This window comes from Chlamydotis macqueenii, chromosome Z (assembly GCF_036417535.1).
Source record: "Chlamydotis macqueenii isolate bChlMac1 chromosome Z, bChlMac1.mat, whole genome shotgun sequence".
Lineage (NCBI taxonomy): Eukaryota > Metazoa > Chordata > Aves > Otidiformes > Otididae > Chlamydotis > Chlamydotis macqueenii.
In genome coordinates, this window is record NC_141593.1 from 67592567 (window position 1) to 67612033 (window position 19467).

Genomic DNA, 19467 nt, shown 5'->3' on the forward strand with positions numbered 1-19467 from the left:
AAGTCTAAAAATGAAGCTTGACAAATTTTAAAAGAATCTTTAGCTAAAAAGATGTAACAAAAGAAAGAACCTATCCCGTCCAAGTGACCACCCTCTTTTCTACAGCTCCTAAACTCCCTTTTCTGTATCTGCAAGCCAGACCACCACTGTTCAGATTACAGCCTGGTGACTACCACCTGAGTAAGGTGGCAGCAGACTGCTAAAGCAACTGTCATTGCTATCCCATGCAACACAATCTTCCACACCCAGCAATAACCCAGGGGTTGTATCAGGTTGCATTTGATAATAGTCTTTGTATCCAGATAGTACTCCTTTAACACAGCAAGAGCTACCACTTTGATGACATTACAAAATTCCTCACATTTTCATTCAAACACAGGACAACACAGTGAAGAATTTACACTTTATTGTATTCATTTACATAGATGAAGAGGATAGTTTCCACCACTTAATCTAGCTAGCTTGTTTAGGTAGAAAAGTTACAGGCTATAATTTAGCCGAAGCAGTCATGCTTCAATGTCTCCACTGCTGGAGATTAGACTAGACTTTTAATGGTCTCTTCCAGCTTCTCTTTATTGGCCCCAGAGAACTCCTGCACCTGTAAAGAGAGATTGATTTTTAGAAGTGTTGCATTCAATGCTTCATATCATTAGTTGCGTAGCATCCAGACACATACATGTCTATTCAACTCTGCTACAACTTCACCTCTAAAATATGGAGTATTTGCATATGCTCATCTATTCATCTCCCACTCAACTCATGCAAAAACTGGGACACAAGTCTATCCAGAATCACTTCCAGACTACCACTGCTGGTGCCTTCTATAAGTAGAACAAGGGAAAAGACAACTGGTCCTTAACCAATGCTGCGTAAGACTCAAGTTCAGGCTTGAAGAGTCTCTGGAGGTCACCACACAGCAGAGGTAGCTCAAAGTTACCTTGGGTTGCTCAGGACCCTTACCAGTCAAATTCTGGAAGGATCGCTCCAAATGATCTGTCCCTGAGCCTGGCTTCTCCCAGGTAACTAGTGACAGGATGAGAGGAAATGGCCTCAAGTTGCAGCAGGTCAGATTTAGATTGGATATTAGGAAACACTTCTTTACTGAAAGATTGATCAGGTGCTGGGACAGGCTCCCCAAAGAAGTGGTGGAGTCACCATCCCTGGATGTGTTCAAAGAACATGTAGACATGGCACTTCAGGACATGGTTTAGTAGGTGGTGTTAGGTTGATGGTTGGACTTGATGACCTTGGAGGTCTCTTCCAGTCCTAAGACTCTATGATTCTCCTCTGAGAACTGTCCTTGTTGCAACGTACACAGCAGAAGGACAAAGGCAACATTCATGTTTCAAAAACAGCAGCTCTGTCCTCTAGTACCTGTAGGGGTGTAAGGTACAGAGCAGACTACACTACAGGCCATGAAATAGCTTGCTTGATACTCTTGTGTCCAGAGATATGCCAAGGTCACCCAAAATAAAAAGCCACACAACAGGGTTAACCCTATCACCTTCACACACTGTCACAACATAATCACAATTCTTTCAATTACATTATGAAGTTGTAGGAGTTTAACCTGAGAAAGCTGTCAAAAGTTCATTATTAGTCATGATTTGGCCCCACATTGAACAGAAGGTCACTCAGCATCTGACGCTCACTTTTCAAGGCACAATTCCATTGCCTTCAGCCATGAAACTTCTATTCAGACATTGTTTTACTTTAGAAAAGCCTACCTTTACCTTGCTTGGCAAACTAAAAGCCTGAGATAATATATTTGGCTCAGCAATTCTTTAATTCAGGCAGACAGCCATTCACAACTACCCCACACAGGCAGCCCACTATGCTGTCAGAACAGTCTGCATCCCACCTCATCCACCTCTTGGCAGAGAAGGACAAGAAGTCTGTTCAGTCCTCTGACAGGGACAGGATCTCCACTTCACAACCTCTACATAAAAGCATCCAAGCAGTTTTTTTCAGCTGTGTATATATTCAACCATATGTTAGAGACTCCTGTTTAGGTGGGATTCCGTAGGTACATATAGTCATGTCTCTGCATCCACAGAACAAATACTAACCAAGATCAGTAAAAAGCAGGATGCTAGGCAGACAGACTAGCAGTCTTAACTGAGACATCTAATCTCTCAGAAAGCTCTGCCTGTAAGACTGATCAGTAACACTCACTCATTCACCTGTGGAGAAAAGGGTTTGCCTCATCAATTAACTCCCAGTCTGTGCTACATTTGCTGCAGCACTAAGATGAACTCGCTCGCTCTCAGGAATATCTTACTGCCAGTGGTGCCCCAGATGGATTATTAAGAGAAAGCAGGCTATGTAGCCTAACATTTCCAATCTTCTTTCAAGTACCTAGCTTGCCTGCTCCAGTTCTAAAGAAACAGAGCCTACCTTCTTTCCATTCTTGTAGAACTGGAATGTTGGCATGCACTTCACATCGCAGTGTGCGGCAACGTCCTGGAAGAGACAGAAAACAATCTTCAGCTGTGCATGTCTGAAGGATGTTAAATTTTAACCTACTAGCTGCCTTTTGTTTAAGTGGTAGAGCAAAGCCATTACTGCTCAAAATGAAGCAAAAGCACTTCTGGTAGTCCATCACTAGCAAATGCAGTGCACTGTTAACATCTCCCTGAAGTAAGACTGGAAGATCCTCCGTTCAGCATTTAATTCATGCAATAGCAAAAGCATATTTACTATACCTGCACTTTGTGTTTGGAAAAAACCCAGACCTCTGCATCAAAACAAAGATGACTATTTGTAAGCCTCAAGAGCCCTACAGCAGCTCTTGTGTTTCAACCTGACATTGTTCAAGTATCTATTCTGTACATTGCTGTAACACCACTACATAGTGGACATTTTAATTCAAGACATGGAAGAGGAAACAGTGCCATGGCCAAGAGCAGTGGAGAGACCAGACAGGTCACCAGCCAGTTGTGAGCTATTAGTTTTTGGGAAGATGGCATCAAAGCAGCTTAAGGCCTCAGACTAACACTCCCTCCCAGAACAGAGTGTCAGTATTCTTAAGTTATCTAACACATGGCATAGGACTTCCAGTGTGCAGATAATCAAGATAGTTTGTTCCATTCAAGTGTCCTCAAAAAAAAAGAAATCATTCTTTCCAGTGCTAAACCCCCATCTCTGCTTCTCAAAGCTGAAGTAATCTCTTGTTTTGTTTCAGTATCTGCAAAGACATTTTAAAAAGAGCTCTTCATTATCACTTCTGTGGAACTCATTAGCTGCCTTCTCTCAGCATTACCCCAGAACATACCTGGGCATCATCCACATCAATTTCGATGAACACCACATCACCATATTTCTCAGACAAACTCTAGAATGAAAAAAGAAGCTATGCAGTTACAGTGTTCCAGGAAAACTCTTTTTTAAAAGACACATTCATATACATTTTAAGGCTGGTGCTCCCCATCCCCCAGTGAGGCTTGCTTTGTTACCTTAAAGCAGCTATTTTACTGACCAGAGAAACAATTGAAACTTGTTCGAACATACTCCCCACAGAGAATACTCCAATATCCCAAGACATAGGTGAAAGGCCTTCTCTTACAGCGTTCAGCTGATCACCAAAAGATACTACAGCTTATCTCATACTTTACAAGGAGATAACATTGCCATCTAAACACAGCTGAAGCAATTACAAATAACTGTTCAGAAGGATAAACACTGTTTCCACTCTACCACCTCTGCAGGCAATGCAACTGTTAAGCCCCTACAGACGTAACAGAGATGTACTTAAGCACTAGGACAGCAGAAGTTAAACCGCATTTGAGCTCAGCTATATAAACTTCAATATATTTAACTCTATAGTTTCCAGGTAGATACTTCCGCGACTTCCGTCTTCCAGAAAATGCTCACACTCACATGTAGCAAAAGGAAGTTTTCCCCATGTTACTGTCAAGCAGCACAAAAACATTTGTACATACTTGGAACACAGTTGCCAATAAAAACACAAAGGCTACTTACATGGAAAAAGGGCTTGATCATTTTGCATGGTCCACACCATGTAGCAGAGAAATCAACTACTACAAGCTTCTCAGAAGCAGATTTCAGTTCGGCCTCAAATTCAGACTACAAAAAAAAAAATTGAACACCTTAATGATTATCCCAGCTCCTTTTGGAAACAAGTTACACTAATCCCAGAGGTAGTTTGCTCTCAGCCTTTACACCCTAACTATTTTGGTTGTTCTTTTAACACTTAATGGGGGTACTAGTACCATCATTTAAGTACTTCAGTATGAATTGCTTTCATGTCATAAGAAACTAGAATTTCTTTCATTTAGAGAAGACCACAATGCTCATTCACCCCAACTCGCTGAATTGTGGAAATACAAGCTAGAGATTCACATAGCCTGTGATTGTCAACTCTGGCAGCTCTGTTTAATGTTACCTCCTCAATGTGATCTTTACAGTTTTTAATAGTCCTTCTTCCCATTTCTGTCTTGGCAGGAGGACTTCCATTTTCTTCTGGGACAGACTTTGCTTTGCAGAATTTGAGAAGGACACAAACCTTTGTACACTCCTCCAGTTTGATGCCTTCTCCAATCAACGGCTAACAATCACAATGATGTTGCATCATTTACTCTACATATGTTTTCTAAAGCAATCTCATAGGATAGTTGTTTTATTTTGCCAAGTGAACCAACACATAACATCACTAGCCAAAGCACATATAGACTACACAAGTAACACCCAATACTTAGTCGGAGCTTTGAGTCCATTTGTTGCACTTAGTCACACCAATCATTTTTGGACAATGTTCTTTGTAATTTAGAGTAACATGCCATTAATCATGTTTTCTGGTCAAAAAGGGAATGCTTTAGCAACACTAAAAGACATTAAAAGCAATAAATACTTGCACACCAGCAAAAGGCAAACAAGTATCTTGGGCAGAAGGAGAAAATGCTAATCAGCTGCTTCCTGACAGTATCCTTCCCAAAGCAAGAACAAGCCACTTTGCATTCCTCAACTTCACTCTCATGGCAACGCAAGCTTCAAGTGTGCTGTTAATATAAAGTTCATTTCAGATTATGCATATAAAACATAGCTGCTTTATTCACCCCAACTTAACAGACCAGATCATTAGAGTTCTGCCAGCAACAGCTAACTGAAAGCAATATGGTTACTGCCACATGTAGACAGTGGTTGGCTTTGCAGTGCGGGAGTTAACTAATGCCAGCTTCTGCAATCAGCCACAGCAAGCTGAGATTTGATTCTAGTAAGCTATTACCCCCCATTAAAGAATGCCAAGCAGGTGAGGAGCCAAGAGTGCACACAGTCAAACTCATCATGAGTGTATTTAACAAGCAAACAGAAGGTCCTGCACCAGCATTCTTATGTATAAACCTGTGTGAATGTCTTCATAACTTCTTGTAACTTCAAACACAACTGGCATTACATCTCCCTGTTGAAAAGACTTTCCCTCCCAACCTAGCTATCTTCAGAAGTGCAGCCTCCACCTGTTGAGTTCTTCTATCCTTGCATCTTGGACATTCAGAGTCTACTCTGCTGTAAGATCAGTAACTTAACCACTCCACACAACCTATTCTCAGTCTGAAAGACATGGGAAAAGTAAGTTTACCTGTCTCTCCACAGTCCCCAACTCCTGTACTGACATAGTATGCATTCCTGCATCCCAACCCCAAAAATACTCCATTCCCACCAACAAAGTTCAGTGTCCCTTTACACAGCAATCCATCCTAGCTGCTCCCTGCAACTACTTATACCACAGGTTCCTCAGTCAAGCCTCACTCCTTCCCACCTTCAAATCCTACAGCTTGGTTTTTGGTATAGCTTCTCACACCTCTGCATTGTAACATCAGCAGCTCTTTACTGACTCTGCTTCCTGTACCTGCCAGTTAGACCATCCTTTTCTTACCCTTAAGTCTTCTGTCCAGCTGCATAATTACTGTATTCTGCAAAGGGAAATCCAGCCCTGGGATTTGTTCATCACGTTTCAGGTTTGCTATTGCACAGAACAAGGGAAAAGCGGGAGGGCACAGTACCTACAGTTGGTCACACACCATTGGAGAGCTGGTCCTGACTACAATCAGGTGTTACCCTGCAAGTCATCTCTCATATTAGCTAAAATTGCTGTGGGAGAGTGAAAAGAGATGCAGGATCCAAAAGTGCTTACTCTTGCAAGTTGAAAAATATTGAACTAGGGAGAAGTCTCAAAAGTGTTCCCAGATAGCTTAACTTCCCTGGAGGAAGGAACAGTGGTGGGGGCAAACCAAGCAACTCAACCTGTCCAATTGACTTCTATAGTTGTCTTTTGTGTTAACTTGTTAACAGGCTTTCATATAAAAAACAAATCATCTTTCTTAACAGAAAGGGAACCTCCCACCACAAGACCATTTGGTCACACTGTTACAGGATCTTGTAACTTTGTTAACCAATATTTTATTCAGGTAGTATGTTACTGTGGGAAACCTCTGACCAGCTGGTTGGTGGAGGTTTTTTGGAACATGTAACCACAACCTCCCTGAACACATGCAAGACTGCATTGTGCTTGTATTATCCTCTAGCAGAAAAGCACATGCTGCATTCAACAAATACATTGGTAGCAGGCCTCTGTTTCCAGGGGACAAGTAAGAAAAAAGGCTGTAATAATGGAAGCCTCTAGCACAGGAGGGATTCCCTGCACCATGTAATACCTCAAAATGGAGGCTACTGACCACAAACAGTGCTGAAAGGACTACTGCTCTACTGCTCTCAGCAACAGATAAGATAGCTACATATCAAGACACCCTTGAACTTGGATTAACCCAGTCATAAGCTGACTGCCAATGGTTACTACATAATTTGGTCTTTTTTTTTTTACATATGGAAACTAGCATAAACAGACTGAAGGTTCAACTCCCTATCAGACCCCACTTCTAAAACTATTATCTGCATCTGAAGCTGCAAACTTTCAATATTTGGTGTGACTGAGATAATGGAGAGGCAGCTACTGCTAAGAGCAACGCTTTGGCAACACCAGCTTTTTAACAGTTTATATATCCAATTAGCTTCTGCTATAAAACACATGATGTCCTATAGTCAAACTCTGTTACAAGCTACATGAATCACTCATCTCAGGATCACATATTTGATCCAACTTAAGTATTGCTCGTTCTGTCCACTAGCAGGGACCAGAAGCACCCTGAAAGCAGCCATTCTTCAGAAGAGGCTGCCAGTTTCTGAAGAGGCATGTTAGGAAAGCAGCCGCATCTAGCTAGCTGTCACATTCACATTGCTTCACAGACATCATTCACAGCAGCTTTTGCAGGCAGTGGAAGAAGGGGTTTTCCTCGTTGTATCAGAGGAGAATACAAATCTGTTTTACTGAAAAACAGAGTTAATCCAGAAATCCCTGTATTTGAATACTCTGGGTGTTGCTGATGTTAAAAGCCTTTTGTCAGCATGACTGTTGAGTCTATGCTCTCCATGCATGAGCAACAAAACTGTACTTTAACTAGGGCAGACTATTAATCAATGCTCATAGCTGGGAGGATAGTGGAAGCCTAATGCACTTCAAGTTAGAGCAGGCTCCTCCCTCCAGAACCAGATTTATTGACTCTGGGTTTTTAAGCTGCTCCATTCTATACTAAAACCCTCAAGTCTTACTCAAAAAGTTTGCCCCTTCTGTTCCTCCTTAAACAGAGAAAGGGGAAGGGGGAGAGATTCAACCAGAGTGAGAATTACAGGTTGAGCTCACACACCCTTCCATCTTCAGGACCTGAATGACAAGCCATTTCATTCATCTTAAGTTTAAGGAGCCTTCTGCATTCACAGCATTTAAGCTGTGGTCACAAGAATTAGTATGCTCATGTGTTGGATATTAACTCTTCAGAGGTCCAACAGGGGAAGTCTGCCATGCTTTTCATTTATACAGTGAATCAACTATAGCAAGACATAGCCTGGAAGACAAACTTGGGTGTCATACAGCATTACTCACAGGCCCCTCACAATCAGATCAAACTGACACTTCAATGAATTTTCAAGTTCAAAATGCAAGATTAGCCCAACAGGATCTTCCCTTCCTAAGTTCGCACAGAGGATATTTTTGGAGAGTTGAGTTTTTAAGTTACTGCTAACAAATACCTTACTGTTGTTTATCAGCAATGTCAGCTGCTGTGCACAAGACCACATACTATTTCATCACCAGCAGTGTATTCTCCATGTGTTGGTCTAGGCTTTATTACTATTCTGTATCACAAAGCCACAGACATGTTTGTATTCAAAGAACCATCCAAACAATGAGGTGCTGCACTAGCGTACTGAACAAGTCAGACAGCACCATAACAAGGGAAATACTTCTTATGCCAACAACTGTTATTTAAGTACATAAGTGAGCTCTAGTAATTCCTTTCAAATTAAGAAAACTGGATTAATGTTTTCCATGAACCCCTATCCAGAAGCACACCAGAACTTAGGCCAAGCTCTAAGAAAGCCCCCTAGGCCTCTACACACCGGCAGTACATAAGGCAAACCGGGACTCCTAAATTAGGGTACTGCAGCACCCAGTTACCAGCTTGAGAAACAAAACATAACATTTCCTTAATATTTTAAAGGGAGATGCGCAACAATCTGTCGTAATACGAAATTATATCATCCCCCTTCTCATTCTATCTGAAGTCTTTGGTAGTAAAGTTATTTATTCCCTTCTCTTGGATCTAAGCGAGTCCTCCCTTCAGTTTCCCCTCTCCCCGCTCCAGTGGTGAAGCAAGCTCCTGCCCGGGCAGCCCCGGGACACAGACCGTGTTCCCGGCGCACACGGGCTCCCTCTCACCCGCCAGCCTCCGCGGCCCAAGGCCTCGCCGGAACTCACAGCGGCCCGAGGAGCGGCACCTGTTCGCCTCTCCTACCCCCTCAGCAGGCCACGCTCCCTCCCTCCTTCCCTCCCCTCCCGCCGGTCAGGCGATGCTCACTTCGCCGCCCTCCCCTCCCCTCTCACAGCGAAAGGCGGGGGCCGCGCCGTCCGAGGCGGAGGAAGAAACCCGCCGCCCTCGGCCAGCTGCCCGGCGGAGGACGCCGCCCGCAGCCACCGGGCCGGGCGGGCAGGGTGCGGTGAGGCGGGCCCCGCGCGGCGCCAACGGCCGCCACGCGCCTCGCGGACTCACCAGGTTGCCCACGCTCTTCACCATGGCGGCGGCTCGGCGACGGGATGGAGGGTCGGCGGGGCGACAGCTCGCGATCGGCGGCTGAACGGCAAGAAGGCGTGCAAGGGCCTCGTCCCAGCGCTCTCCTCAGCTCAGCTCCGTTACGGCCGGCTGCACCGAACCCCTCTCCGCCGCCTCACCGCTCTCCCGCGGCTACCCAGGCGCCTCCCTTATATGCCCGTCGCCGCGCCGCACTGCGCATGCGCGGCCGCTCCCGTTTCCCCCCTCTCCGCCCCATGGGCCGGGCGGTGGCGGGGGCTGCGGTGGCAGCCGGACCCCTCCGTACCGACACCCGCTCAGCTCAGCGGAGCACCGGGCACGGCGACGTGCGTGGGGAAGGGCGGGCCTGGCGTCCTTTGCCGGCTGCCGAGGAGAACCAACACCGATATCAGACACACGCTCCCCTCTTCGCCCTCCCCCCTCCAGCCCGTCTGCTCTGTGAAAAGTGCTGTGTAACGGTGAGCAGGAAGTGTTTCGGAGGCGCTGGGCCTCCCGCCGGCCTGGCCGGCTTTCCCGCCTCCTCCTCCCCCTCCGTGGGGCCGGGCTCTCCGGCGCGGCGTCCCGTTGGCCTTACGGGAAGAAGGGGGGCTGGTGCTGCTCGTAACGCGGAGAGGGCCTGGCTCTTGTAAAAGCTGAAAGGCCGGAAAGGGCCAGCCACATCGGAGGAATAAACCACGAGTGTGCTTTTTCTTTTTTTTTTTTTATTCTTCTCTTCTCCCTCCCCACCCTGCAAAACCACAGGAGGCTTTTTTTTTTTTTTTTTCTCTGTGGGCTGCAGGATTTCTGCAGGACAGAAGTACTCGCATGACTGGTGGTAAACACTAAAATCGATATAGGCGACTAGAGGCACTGTTAGCATCTTAAGTAGTTCCCCTCTTGGAGGGAGTCAGCCAGGGCCAGGAATTATCCTCACAGAAACCATTCCTTTCAGCTTTCCCAGCCGAGGGGATGAGATAAATGGAAATTTAAGTTTGTTCTGGAGAGGCCCTTTGTTCTACTGCAGGCTGCTGCACTACTGCCCATGCAAGAATTTAAAATGGAGCTCTTGCAGCCCTCCTTTCTTTCTGTTGGGCTGGTAGGATTTCATTTTAGACTACGGGGTTACTGACTCCACCTCCCACGACATGTGACACAGGAAAAATGATGTTAGATTTTGGGATACTTGGTGCTGAGTGTGTCATTAATGGGGTATTCCTGCAGGCTTTAGCAGCCAGGTTACCAGCCTGTGTAAGGTTTGCTCTGGGATGCAGCTGAGCAGCGGGTGGGAAGACTTAGTGGAGGTCCTGGATCAAAAGATGCTTCTTCATTAAAAAAAAAAAAACCCAGCCCTCCCCAAAAGACAGTTTGGCTTGGATGCCAACCTGCCTCAACAGGATGTGCTTTGCTTTGTGGTGGATGCTGAAAAGGTGGTAACACTGCTCACAGCCTCAAAGCTTGCCCCATGAGATTTCTGTTGGAGATCTCTTAGGCTGGAAATTTGTACTGAGAATAAGTCAGTTTTTATTTTGGAAATTTATTAAGTGTGTGGCTTGCTATGGCAGCAGAACCACAACAACCACTAGGCTCTCTTTTCTGACCCTGTGGTACCATCCCCTTTGTGGGTGCAATTTTTCTGTGCACCACTGTGGGTCACTTCCCACCTAGCTCTTTCCAGAGCTGGTTGTGCCTACTCAAAGCACTTTGGGGGCTGCTTTCCATGCTCCTTCCCTGTCCCCTGCCATGAGCATCCCATTTTTTCTTTGATGGCAACACTGGAGGAGCAAACATGTCTGTGAGTGAGAGGCAGTGCCGTGAGGGCTTGGTAGCTCCTGCTGGCTTTTGCTTTTTCTTCCAGCTGGTCCCCACTGCCCTTGTGTCTGTGTGCCCCTGTGGGAGACAGAGGCAGCTGGTGCATGTGCCCAGTACTGCTTTGGGGAGGTGCAGCTGCTTCGATTGGCTCAGGAGAGGCAAAGTAGGAACGCCTTATCAGCCAAGGCACCTTGCTTTGAAACCTGCTGCCGGGCAGGATAAAATGATAGAGAAACCTGGACTGCCTTCAAAACTCAGCTCCCAAATGCCTCAGCTCAGCATCATACAGCTCTCGCAGAAACTAGTGCGAGCAAAGGAAGGAAACAACCTACCCAGATAATAAATTCCTTAGTGCTGCTTTCTATAGACGAGCTGTGAACTACGAGGAGAGGTGCCTATGTGCCCCCGTCCTTAGATCGCATCTGCGGCTGTTTGCCTCCTAGTGTGCTTACAGTCAAGTACAAGCTTAGGCATAGAGCAGTTTGAAGTCAAAATGTTGCTGTGGGATAGTTGTATGAATGCCTAAAATAACTAGACAGAAGTATAATTTATGTGATCTGCACTTGATTCTTAGAATGTACTAGTTACTATCATGACAGCACATAATAAAAATAATACAGAGGAATGTGAGTCCTCTGGCTGGGAAAAAAAAAAACAAACCACACACCCAGAAAACACACTCTGTTTTCTTATTATTTTGTTCTGTTTTTTTTTTTTCTTAAAAACAATGGTGTGTCTCGTTTAGCTCAGCAGTACTGTAACTGTCCCACGCATGCAATCACTCAACTGTGGGGGCTTTTGCTTCTCATGTCTCCTCACTCCCACTCACCTTCCTCACGGCCATAAATGCAACATACTTCTCTCCCTCAAGCCGTCGGAGAGGGAACATGGCTGTTAAAAATACGCAAGTTGTCTTTGGGGAAGTTGGAAATTAAACGGATTTTGTGCTTAAGCAGATTGCTATATGCCATGTCATACCAAAGAGTCACTTGATAGGATGGTAAGCCCATAGATGGCTCTTGGCAAATGCAGAGGGGAACCAGGAAGCACTTTTAAAGATGTGTCTTATGCCCTTCAGGAACATAGTTTTACTTGCTCCTTAAAATCAGAGAACATGGTTCGAGGAAGGACAGAGTAGCAATGCAGTGAAGGCTTCAAAAATCAGTCCTTAGACAGTTTCTCTTGGAAAAGTTCTGGAGGCATTGATGAATGCTCATGCCACCCATGCACGATAAGAATGAATTGCTACACTCCTTTCATGTGTGGAAAGACTGTGGGAGAGAAAGTTGGCAGGTCTAAATTTAGGTGCCCTCAAATGAATTAATCAGCACCATTTAGATGTAGGCCAGTGAAAAGGGCTGTATTTTTGGAGAGCCCACACACCCAATGACCCTCATAAACATCCAGGTGGGAATTCAGTGAAAATTTGACCTCTTTTAATATCTTTAAAGCTCCAGTGACAGAAGGCATCTGGTTTTTTAAACTCTGCTTGTGCTGATTTCTGTCACCTGTTTGATGAGAGCAACATGCACTAGCAGTAGGGAAGTACTTTGCCCGGAGCTGGCAGTGAAGCTCAGGGTGAGGCCTGCAGGAGGTTTGGGAGGCTGAATGAATTATGTTTTCAGCTCTTTCCAAGCTGCCAAGAAAGGTAGGAAGCAGGGGACAACAGGTGGGCAGCAGTGATCGCTGACAGGATGACCAGTTAGGTAGGGCTTAAATCATGGCATCCAGCTGGATGAATGAGCTGGAGCTGTGGCCCCTGGTCCCAGCATGAAGCTCCCACAGCCTCACGTGTGCCTCTGCCAGTGGCTTTACAGCAGCATTTCCCTGTCAGCAGCCAAGGGCAAGCAAACCTGCTGGGCTCTGGAGACTTGGATCTGCTTTCTAGGGCTCACTTTTATCTTTTTTGCTTCATGAGCCAGTGTGTATTGGTGGCTGGAGGAAACACCATTAAGCGGTGAGACCCAAGGTGGGCTGGGGGTCTGCAGCTGGACATCTTGAGGGTGGCATTGCAAAGAGTTCTCCAACAGAAAGTGAGCTCTTGCAGGCTTTGGGCTCTGGTGCACAGTAGTCACTCACATTGCATTTCCCCATAGGCATGTGACGGAGAGTGAGGACATAAAAAAATGAGGGGGAAAAAAGCCAGGAAGAAGAAAGGAAAAGAAAAGAGAGCAGGGACCTGGATCCAGAAGCTTGTGCTAAACTCACAAGTTAACCCCTCAAAGCTGCTGTGAGCATGTCCAAGACAAACTTCTGTTTCCCAGAAACACTATTAAGTCACCCCACCTCTCAAATGTGTGATGCAGTAGAAGGGACGGCTGCAGGGAAAATATGACTACAGCCATTGCACAGGTGGTCCAGTCATGTCCAGCATTAAGCAATGGTGCAAGGAGTTGCAGAAATGAGGAAGCTGCTGGAGGCAAAAACTCCAGGCACAGCTGCATCAGATTTTATCATAGGAAGGGCAGATTATTTGCCACTGCCTTACAATGGAAATTAGGATTGTTGCACCTGACCCTGACACTGCAACAAAACAGCAGCCTTTAATTGTACTTTCCCTTTTCTTCCAGCCTCTTCTTCTGGAATATTTTTCTTTTGTAACTGGCCTATTAAAGGTGCAATAAATATTTCATAATTAGATAGGTGTGCTTGGTGTTGTGCCAGCATAAGTCATGGAGCAAACACTCTTCTCTCTCACAAGATGATGTACTAGCGATGTAATTACCCAGAGTCTTTTGAACACTTGGCGTAGCATGTCTGGTTAAAAGATGAGAGGAGAAGCTGAGGGAAAAAAAAGGAGAACAAAGACCTTGGCCACAGTTTATCTCCCCTTACAAATGGGAGATACTGGTTAACCAAGCACTTCCTCCTGAGAGCCAAGAAAAAAATCCGAGTTATCACCCTCCCAGTCATTATTGCTCCATTTTTAGTAAGTTCTATGGAGAAAGGACTCTCAAAACGCTCTGGAGCTGATGAAGCTGGTACTTTGGGGCCTTGTATTAGAAGGAACCTGTTCATTTCTTTTTAAAGAAACTTGTGAGCTCACCTGGATTTATGGCATCCTCTGGTTCTCCAGAAAGGAAGATACTGCTGGCACGATGTTTGCAAACATGGGAACGCTCATCTGCACTCTCCAATGTCAAACCAGTTCAGGTTTCGTTCTGAGGGACTTAGCTTGTTGTGTAATTGCCTTAAATATCTCAAACTCGGCCTGAGATTTTCAGTCACCTCCTCTATGCTCACAGTCTCCATCCGTCCTCAGGGAGCAGAGCAGGCTGGAGCAAGCAGACTTGCGTTTTTCCTAGGGGACCCTGCATTTTTCCGAGGAGATGCTGCTGGATCTGTCTGTGCCTCACATCCCCCGCTGCAACGTGGGAACAAGAGCCTTTGCGGGGCAGGAGGGTAAACAGCCAACAGTACTGCAAGGTGCTCGTGATGGAGGGCAGCAGCGGCCAAGGAGAAAGGGAGAGGTTCAAGGCCTGGCCAAAGCATGAAGCTGAAATTTAGCACTTTGTGGTTGCTGTGCTTGTGCTGGGTCTCTGCACAGTGGGACATCAGCGCTGCACCAAAAGACTCCTGGAGAGGAGACAAGAAGAGATTTTTGCCCTCTTGGGGATGTTTGCATTGTCACAGCTTTTTGTCTGGGGCAGAATATGTGCTGGTTTTGCCTGATCATAGGCAAGTGCTGGCATGTCAGGACAAGCTGTTGGTGCACATGTGGAGATGTCTTTGAGGAAGAAAGTCGCGAGGAATAAGTGCATGTGTGGTATCTGCACGGAGGACAAAAGCAGGTTGGCATGCATTATGCTTTAAGGTGTGGTGGGCTGACCATGGCTGGCTGCCAGGTGCCCACCAAGCCGCTTTATCACTTCCCTTCCTGAACTGGACAGGGGAGAGAATGTCTGATGAAAGACTCATGAGTCAAGAAAAGGACAGGGAGATCACTCAGCAATTACTGTCACAGGCAAACCGGGCAAAATAGACTAGGCGTGAGGAAATTAATTTAATTTATTGCCAGTCAAAAGTCAGAGTAGGATAATGAGAAATAGGAACAAACCTTAAAACACGTTCCCCCACACCTCTCTTCTTCCCAGGCTTAACTTCACTCTCAGTTTCTCTGCCTCCTCTCCCTGAGTGGCGCAGGAGGACAGAGAATGGAGGTTGCAGTCAGTTCATCACACGTTGTCTCTGCTGCTCCTTCCTCCTCACACTCTTCCCCTGCTCCAGCATGGGGGTCACTCACAGGAGAGACAGCCCTCCATGAACTTCTCCAAAGAGAATCCTTCCCATGGACTGCAGTTCTTCACAAACTGAAGAGCCAGCATGGGTCCCTTCCATGGGGTGCAGTACTTCAGGAACAGACTGCTCCAGTGTGGGTCTTCACTATGGGCTGCAGGGGAATGTCTGGTCAGGCACCTGGAGCACCTCTTTGTGCTCCTTCTTCACTGGCTTGGTGTCTGCAAGTTCTGTGAATGAAATACACTGGGTTGGTGTGTTATCAATGAAGTAACACTCACATCTGTGTTAAAAGCAGTGCATAGCATCAGTGTCATGCCTGGATGCTTTGTAAACCAATGTAGAGAAGCTGCAAGCTGTAATTATGCTTAGCTGCCTTTTAAAAGCTTGGTAACAGACAGAAAAAAAATCCATATGCACCGGATCCAGGCTCCTGTGGCTTCACTAAGTGTTTGCTCTGACTGCAGCCTTTCAGATGTCCTCACACGAAGCCTGAGTCTGATCTCCTGGGTGAACGCTTACTGGTCAAATGCTTTTTGTCAGCCTGCTGCAGCACAGCACGCCGTGCTGCTTGGAGGAAGCAGCATGTGAGAAGTGGCGTGGGGGAAACGGAGGTTCAGTTCTTAATTTCACTTTGCATCACATTAAAATTACAAACTAGTACCAAGGACACACTTTGCTTTGGAGTACCCGATACTTACCTCTCTTCAAACAGCTGTTTTGATTTCTTTCTCTGTCTTCAAGCTTCTCCCTTGCCCGCCTCCTCCCCGCTTTCCTTTTTCTTCATTCCTGACCTCTCCTGGGATTTCTTCCCCCTCTCCTCACCATGCTTTATTTCTCTCTGTCTGGAAGGAAAATACTGCATTTCTGTGTGGTTCTGAATCTGCTTCACTCACCTCTGCCTACCTGCACAACCTGCAGGCTGAGGGACCCAGATGTTAGGTCTCCAGGTGTTTCTTCTGCATAAGCTGCAGAGAAAACCAGAGAATTTGACCTTGAGCAGTGATGCATTTGCCAGGGCTGAGGCCAGAGAGTTTCCCAGGGCATTATCAGGAGGGCATGGGGCTTACATACTCCCCGCCCCTCCAGCGCTGCACACTCCCTGGGCAACTGCAGAGACAAATTCAGCCCCAAGGTCCCTAAGCTCAGAGGGTTGCCACACTGTTCTCTGTGGGAAATAGCAGATCCAAAAAACTAGAACGGATGCTAAACATTGGGTCATTATCACTAGCTTCAGAAGGGCAAGGGTGGCATCTCTCTTAGGATCTCCATGCAGCCCTTCCTTTCATGCTCCAGTTGGGACCCTGCAATGGGCTGACCTGGTGCCTCGGGTGATTTTAGCAGGTGCAGTAAGGAGCTGGCAGCAGCGTGGAGGAAAAATGATGGTAAGAGAGTGGCAAGCTGGCTTTGGGCCTCCATCTTGGGATGTCTCAGGGCCTCCATATCGCCTTATCCCTGGAGTGGCATCACATCCATCCTGCAAGGTGGACCTTGGAGCGCTACAGCATCGCCTCAACACTGCTTTCTGCCCTTGCACCCATGGCTGTCCCTGAGTTGTGGGGTGATGCGACTCTCATAATGCAGGTGTATGGTTGCCTCTGCAGTCCATGAAACACCAGTGTCTTGTTTCCTTACCCAAAAACAAGAGTGTTCCATCTCCTGATGCTGGCTCAGGTCAGGGTCAGGTGTGTGAGCATGGAGCGAAGTTTAAAAAACATACAGTCTGAGATTTCCTAGATGCTCATTCACAGAAATGTAATCCTCTCTGAAAGGAAGGTCCCGTTTCCAAAAGTACACATGCAATTGTATTTCTGTGCCTGAACAGGTGACGCTGAAGAGCCTCTGTTTACACTGCAGAAGTGCTCCATCTGAGAGTTTTCAAAGCGATTGGATTTTTGGATGTGAAAATGCTGCAGTGTCCAACTGTGACCAATTTTAGAGTGCAGGGATGGATAAGAACATGGTCACCACATCCTGGAAAAAGTTAGGCTCCTTGAAGGTACCTGCAATAAAGCAGCTGAAAACCAGGGCAACGAAAATGGCTAGCCAGATCAAAACAAGTTGAGGACTTGTCTTGTGCTCAGATGCCCTAAAGCAGATGCAGGAAGAACCAACACTAGCTGACTGCCTCTTGAGACATGCATCTGCTCACTTGCCTCTTCCACACACTGGGAGGGGGCTGTGAGTCATGCAATGACAGGAAAGCTTGAGGAACCACACAGCCAGAGCCCCAGGACAGAGGAGCCTCCCCTGTAGTCTGACTTACCCATCGGCCATCTCAAGTCACTGCTAAATCTGGGCAGAAGAGATGCTGTGAACGGTGTCACATTCACTCTGGCAGGTTTCACCTGTTTCATAAGGCTTTTACAGCTGCTTGGCCAGTGTGTATGTGGGGCTCGTGGGTCCATCCATATGCCCAGGACAACAACTGGCAGACAGTACCCAAGTGTATGCCTGGCCACAGGTCATGCAAATGCCAGTGATGGGTTCCAGGCATCTGTTGACACCGGGCGTCTTGTCTATTAGTGCAGGGGAGGACAGGGAGCCTCCTCCTGGGCAGCCTGTAGGGCAGAAGAAGACAAAGCCTTGGCTTTCCCCACCAGCTGTGGAGCTGTGTAGCTCAGGCCATCATCCTTTGCTGGGACCCTTGATAGCTACAGCAGTACCCGATGGAGAGAGGGGCACTGGGTCACTCTCCACCCTCTCTATAACCAGACTGAACCTCAGCCTCTGACTGGTGGAGGCTTTCAAGTTACTTGGCTGTGCTGCCTGCAGGCCGTCTGCCTCCCAGTCAAGCTGCCGTCACATGCCTAGCAAAGAGGCAAGAGAATGCTTGGATCTTCCCTTCATTTTCTGCCCTGCTGGAAAGGTGAACACTGCTGCAGCCAGTGCTGTCATACCAACTCCCTGACTCACTGGAGGGAAAAGGATGTAACAGTGATTCATGATGCAGGGAGGCGTAGCTGCTGCTTTTCCTTCCCATGATGTACATTTAACCCCACCTCATGCATGCTGTCCTATCCTAGAGGATGCACAAGACAGCCCAACTCTAGAAGCCTCCAAAATAGAGGAAAAAAAAACAACAAACCATTCAGCTGAGAGAAGGACCTGAACATCTCTATGCATCACATGATTCTCATGAGTAGTTAATGTTTACCACCTTTCTGGCTACTTAACAGGAACTAAACAATTCTGGTTTATTGCCATGCAATTTCTTCTCCTGGCAACACTGGAATGACTTATGAGAAGTTTCTGAGAACTCATTAACAGCCTTCAGGTACCCCTGGCCTGACAAGAGATGCTTCTGGATGAGGGCACTGCTGGTGTCACCAGAGAAAATTGGCCTGGAGACCCTGCTTGGGCTCAGGTGCCCTGCTGCAAGGATAGGCATCAATTTTTTTCCATGGCCACTCCGTGTTTGGTGACAGTGCGTGGTGTTGGTGCAGCAGGAGTTTCTGCAGGTGGGGGTGCCTGGGGAGTCCAGTTAGGCTGGTGGGTTTTAGCATGGTCAACTGCTTTTTGTTAACCCCTGGCTTTTCCCTTCAATGTTGCAGCACTGCACCTGGCAAGCACCAGTCCACAGGGAGAGATGAGGCTCCAAAAAGAGTCCCCCCTGACCGTGGCCGGGAGGAGATCCTGTCTCAATCACAACTGCTTTAAGATAGGGAGATTTTCTTCAGATCTGACCCAAATTCAGGTTGTAAACTTGAACCTTGCTATGGAGCTCAGCAGGGGCCCTTCACTCGCACTTGTGTTGCACAACACCAGCATGGCAGCTGTGCCTCTGTCCCGGCTTACCCTTTAGCGTCATAGTTACTTATTTTCCTTCTAATGCAATCACAGCCCTAGATTTTTCCAAGCATGGAAACAAAGCATGGAAACTTAGCAATATAGAAACTGATACAAAAGCAAGAGTTTGTTCTTTTTTTTTTTTTTGTTAAGAACAGAAAGAAAAAAGGCTGCAGGCATGAAACAAGGTAATGCAACCTAAAGAAAGGAAATTTAAAGGTTTTTGTGTGGTCCCATGTTCCAGTTTCAACATTTGCAAGAGAGGCTGCAATAACAGTGTCCAGACAAGGAGCTGGTCTAGACAGGCCAATTAATGTTTCGGAGTCCTCCGAGCTTTTAACAAGATTAAGGGCTCTCTTGACTCATTTCTCCTTTCAGTATCAGAATAAAGGCCTAGTTTTTGTCAACAGCTTCTTACGGAGAGCACGCTGTCATCGCAGCAAACTACTTTATTTTGGGGGGAGGACTGTGTGCAAAAAAACTCTGGTCCAGTGGG

The 19467-nt window shown here is 46.6% G+C and overlaps 1 protein-coding gene across 1 annotated transcript; it reads right to left on the reverse strand.

The window, feature by feature from the left end:
- Positions 1-389: 389 nt before the first annotated feature.
- LOC104486642 (thioredoxin) lies at positions 390-9272 on the reverse strand. The gene is made up of 5 exons (XM_086770593.1): positions 9120-9272; positions 3982-4086; positions 3275-3334; positions 2398-2463; positions 390-598 (listed from the first exon to the last, which is right to left on the reverse strand). The coding sequence occupies exons 1-5, from the start codon at positions 9141-9143 to the stop codon at positions 536-538; spliced, it is 318 nt and encodes a 105-aa protein (XP_086626719.1). The 5' UTR covers positions 9144-9272; the 3' UTR covers positions 390-535.
- Between the last annotated feature and the right edge of the window lie 10195 nt (positions 9273-19467).

Coding starts and splice junctions, on each gene's coding strand:
- LOC104486642 (XM_086770593.1), bottom strand. CDS start 9,143: ATGGTGAAGAGCGTGGGCAACCTG. Junction 4,087..9,119: donor TGAAGAGCGTGGGCAACCTG/GTGAGTCCGCGA, acceptor TTTTTTTTGTAG/TCTGAATTTGAGGCCGAACT. Junction 3,335..3,981: donor TGATCAAGCCCTTTTTCCAT/GTAAGTAGCCTT, acceptor TTTTCATTCTAG/AGTTTGTCTGAGAAATATGG.